The sequence below is a fragment of the Diachasma alloeum genome, unplaced genomic scaffold, assembly GCF_001412515.2.
Source record: "Diachasma alloeum isolate Michigan unplaced genomic scaffold, Dall2.0 Dall_scaffold_00666, whole genome shotgun sequence".
NCBI classification, from domain to species: domain Eukaryota; kingdom Metazoa; phylum Arthropoda; class Insecta; order Hymenoptera; family Braconidae; genus Diachasma; species Diachasma alloeum.
The window spans coordinates 188,480-193,802 of NW_021680798.1; the positions used below are offsets into that span (position 1 = coordinate 188,480).

Sequence of the window (5,323 nt, forward strand, 5' to 3'; positions counted from 1 at the left end):
AATCAAATTTCTACGTTTTCCTTCACTCCATTTCTGTCAATATCTGAATAGAATCGGTGCCATACTCATCGAATTTTTAATAGATATTCAATCGATTATTCTAGCAAATTCAGTAGGTTTTCCTATGAAATTTCGTTCGAATTTTAATAGTGTGAGAGGACTATTTCGTTGATTCTCGAACAATATTGTTATTTAAATTTTTTCATTATCACCTCTTTTTTCTCGTCGAGTGTGACAGCTGGAGATGAAGTTGAGCCCAAACTTCTCTCATTCTCCAGAAGGTGTGCCTCATAATCTCCCTTATTCATCAACCCTTCTAATATTTTCCTCAGAAGAGATGACTCCTCCCACATTCAAAATTCTCATTAACGTCTAACACTTTCTACAAAAATCACAATTGATCCTAGATAATTCTTCAGAAAGAAACCTTGGGTAATTCTTTAGAAATGTTGTAAACGTGGACACTTACACTCTCCATAATGCACTTTTTCACGCCTTGAATTTGACTGAGTTCTGGATCTATCGCTTGGATGTCTCACCTACGACGATTGGTACTGGACTACTCAGAGTGAATAGGCTTTTTATGGTGAGATTTTGTTTCTATAATGCGTTGATATACTGAGGAGGCGAATTCCGATGGGGATGTTTACGAAACGATAGAGGCAGGAGGCTAGGATAATGAGTGGAGAGAATCTGATAACATGAATAAACAAAACTCAAATCTTTTTCGTTCCATCCGGTTTTTTTATTCATTACAAAACATTGATAAAGAAAAAATACATCTCAGAATATTTTCAAGTAGTGAGAAAATGGAAATCTGAATAAAACACTGAATGGAATGGCACTTGATGTAGTTGAAGAAAAAATGTTGATGATTAGCAATGGAAATTGGATTATCCGAGAAATCCAATGGTGTCGGAACAGCTTCCCTGGTTCATATTTGTAACAGAAATAAATGTATCGAATTAGAAACAATCTGAGGAAAAATATGAATTAGACTAAGAATTTCCTCTCCGCAATTCCCATTTTAGTTGAATACAATTTCATTCGAAATAGAATTGTCTTGAATTGATATCAAAAGCACTGAGAAAAAGATAACGAGTCATCTCCGCGGGGATTCGCCACTGTGTTATTTAGGCTTCAGCGTTACCGAATTCACTGTAGACTGCTCGAGCGCGTTTAGCGAGTTATCGACAACGTCGCATGAGGGATAATTTCATTTTACAAGGAAAACACTTGATCTGCTAGAAATAATTTATCATCTTCAGGAGTTTAGGGAATGCTATTGTTCTTAAACTGCTATAATTTTTCTAGCCACGCAGTTAATGGAAATTTTTAGAAAAACTACACACTACGGCGTTTCTCTCATGAAGTGATCAATTTAGGATAAATTATCATTGGAACTATCTTAGGGAAGAAAAATTTATGAAGTTGAAGATTACCTATTGAGAAATGAGCTGAAGGGGTCCCATTCGTTTCGCCTCTCGAGTGATTGGTTCGGAGACGAAATGCAGATGACTACGTTCACAAACAAGCAGCCTAGCTTGCACTCCAGCATGCATCATGAATGAACCATTGCATGGATGACGTACTGCAACTCGACGAATTTTTTGTTCCAACCCCTGAATATTCTTCGGAAGCATCTTCCTTCAAGCTACTGAAAGAAACACCTGCGTTGGTTGAACATCTCCAGCATTCATATTCGTTGAAACAAACTGGTGTTCATTGCAATTGACGTTAACCACACGCGTTGTCACCCATTTCGTTGGGAGCTTCGGAGGCACCCCAGTATCTGGTCCTAGTGGTGGACATTCAGCAGACTTGACCACTGGAGTGACTGGCTCTGGTGGTGGATCCTCTGGAAAAACAAGCAGTTCACTTCCTGGCTCAGAAGATGAACCCTCAATATTGATTGAAGTCATACACTTATACATTCCCACAGTTTGCGTAGACACGTTAGATTTCTGAGTCTTCTCAAACACTTTAACTTCCCTCGATTCTGGAATGACTTCAGAAGTCTCCTCTATATCTGGAGTGCATAATGGTGAAGCTAAGATCTCAATAATCTCCTCCTGAGTCTCATCCTCATATGTTTTGCTGATGAGAGATGGGCGCTCATTTTTTACAGCATTGACACTCAAATCATCTGGCTCAAAACTTTCACTGAGATCCTTTCTAATCTTCTTGGTACGTGCTGATCGAAGACGTCTTCAAATTGACGCTTCTATCAATATCTTTGCCACCTCCATACCCTCAGGTGAAAGAGGTCTCTGAGAAACCTCAATTAAATTTTCACACTTGTACGTATGATCTTTCTGAACCATCACTTCTCTAGACTGTCACTTGAAAAAAATATGTTCCTAACGATCACTCAGCTACCATGAAGTATTTGTTTGTGGTCCCGGGGCATCATGGACGCAGCTTATAAAGCCACGTATGTTGACGAATATGGTGGGAATGAAAAAACGATAATGTAGTGGGAGGAATACACGTCGATATATTACAATCAAAATTATCGTAATGTGTGGGAAAAAACACTTACTTTATCGATTTACCGTAGTAAATATTTATTTACGTCAGCCTAGATTAATTTTGTTCAAAAATTCATTAAAACTCTCCATTTAAAAGGAAGATTACGATTTCGCCTCTAGCCCCCACTACTTACTCTCCAAGCAGGCATTCGGTACACTGTAGCTCACAGCATACCCCCACCCATTGCCTCATCGCCTCTCATCTAATCATTAAACACCTCCAGAAATCATTCAATGGAATTAAAATTCATATGCAAACTGCACATTTATGGAGAAAAAAGAATATAGAGAAATTTTTCTTTATAAATTTTTTTAATAAGTAATTATCATAAATTTTCTGAGATATTTTCCTAGTAAAATTTTCTGACTGATGATGAAAATTTATTCATAATGATCATAATCGAATTTTTATTTGATTGAGGAGAAAACATGATGAAAATCTCTTCCCGAAAATTGTTCGTTCATTTTGTTCGTTTTCCGCTTCCCCCCACTTCTTATACTCGTAGCCAGCGCGTACCTCAGCTAATACAAGCGTCTGCTTCCCCTCTCTTCCATTCCGATTTCCATTTACTCATCATTCAGTCAATTGAAAATCATAGAAAACAAATTTGAAACTTTTATTAAATTATTTATATACTATTATGACTCGTGATTTTCCATCAATCGAGAGATTTCTTTCCGAACGACATCATTAAGATGATGAAAATTGGTAGTCTGAGGGTTTGCAAATTTTATGCACAAGGAGAAACAAAAGATGCGTTGGACAAGCATTTGAATTTTTGGAAAAGTTAGTTAACAATTCATCATATTCATATCAGATTGATCCTCGTATATAATGCTATAGGTGATGGCGAACATAAGGAAAATTATAAAAATTTCTCAATTAATAAGTTCTTGAATAAAATCAAACGAATAATTCTTGTGTGGTGACTGTGTCTCCACTACATCTCTGTCATTCAGACACGCACACACATACACACACTCAATTTTCCTCTTTAGACATTGGGCCAATTCCCCAATTTTCCTGTCGAGACATTGGGTCAATTCCCACATTAAAAATCCATTTTCGTATCACAAACCTCATGACCCGTTTATTGCCATAATCCTCCATGCGTCCTAATCCCTCATCATCACCTGGCATCCATAATCCCTCGTCCGCCTGACTGGCGCCCGTGACGTCACGATGGAAATTTCCCCGCCGGGACCCCCGAGCCAATCACAGCTCACCGGCGGGAACTTACAGCGCCGAACCAATCGGAAGCCAGGATTTTACTCATCCCTTCTTCAAATTTTCCACCAATCACATCCTTGCACTCTTTAAATACCGCACACTTTCCACACTCATCATCAGTCAATCATTCACTCGACATTCACTCATCGCTCAACCACTGGACAACACATCAACAGAGAGGACAAGTCTTCTTACGACTAACTCTCCACTCTTGTAAATATTAACGTTTAAAAACTCAAATATATTTCGCTCAACGTTGGATCTCTGGAGTTGTCATTTAATAACCTGCTCGCCTCCACAAATTGGTGACCCCGACGTGATCAGAAATTGGAATCGTGGACATCGAGCAGTCAGCAACGCGGAGGACCCGATGATCTTGGAGCGATGCGACGGTTCACTACAGCAGCAGCAGCAGAACATGCCACCAGCAGCTCTATTTGACACGGCCAACCCCGTCTCACCTCCATCGCAGCCAGCAATGACTCCAGAACAGCAGCAGAACCTCTTGGTAGAGGGAATGGCGCAGATCAGCCGGGTAGCTCTCCAGCTAGGAGAGTTCACCCCAGAGGATCCAGAGCTATTCTTCAGTATCGCCGACCGCGGTTTTCATGCGGCCGGCATCACCTCCGAGGCGACCAAGTTCGGACACATATGCGGCAAGCTCTCCAAGTCGAAGCACGCCGTCGAGGTGAGAGACATCATCCTGAACCCTCCAGCCGACAACCCATACACACACCTGAAGACGGAGCTAATAAAACGCCTCAGCTCGTCTCAGGAAGAGAAAACAAGGAGACTCCTGGAGAGCGCAGAGATGGGAGACATGAAACCGTCTCAGTTTCTGCGCCACCTTAAGAGCCTGGCAGGATCCAGCTTCCCCGACGACACTCTCCGGACACTGTGGGTCACACGCCTTCCAGCTGACGTCCAGGCATTATTGGTCACACAACGCAACGCCAGTCTCGAGGACGCCGCAGAACTCGCCGACAAGACCATCCAGATCCTAAAGCCAAGGATCCCAGCAGTCGCCCCACAGATCGCCGAGACATCTGTCCACAGCATCGAGGCACTCCTGAGTCTCAAGCTCTCCCAACTCTCCCTCACCCTCGACGAGAAACTCAACTCGATGCGAGGCGAAATCGAGAGCCTCAAACGGTTGAGCAGAGCTGACGGGGGACCTCCAGGACGGGGATTCAGACGTGGCAGATCCAGGTCACGTTCTCAGCACCGGCAGGATAGGATCAACGGCCCTTGCTGGTACCACTGGAAGTTTGGCCCCNGCCGTGCAACTTCACTGCCTCGGGAAACGGGACAAGCAGTCACTAATGGCGGCTAGTGACTCAAGATCAACGACCCGCCGCCTCTTCATCACCGACCAGGAGACCAAGGTGCGCTTCCTGATCGACACCGGAGCAGACCTGTGCGTTTTCCCGCGGCGACTTGTGCGTGGGCCACAGCGTAAATCCACATACGAGCTATCGGCGGCGAACGGCACAGTCATCCCTACCTACGGCACCATCAACATCGCACTTAACCTGAGACTTCGGCGGATGTTTCTCTGGCG

The 5,323-nt window shown here is 42.8% G+C and overlaps 1 protein-coding gene across 1 annotated transcript; it reads left to right on the forward strand.

Moving 5' to 3' along the window:
• The first annotated feature begins 4,132 nt into the window (after positions 1-4,132).
• LOC107044045 lies at positions 4,133-5,095 on the forward strand. Its single transcript, XM_015265792.1, has one exon. It carries the CDS (start codon positions 4,133-4,135, stop codon positions 5,093-5,095), a length of 963 nt encoding a protein of 320 aa, XP_015121278.1.
• Positions 5,096-5,323: the final 228 nt, after the last annotated feature.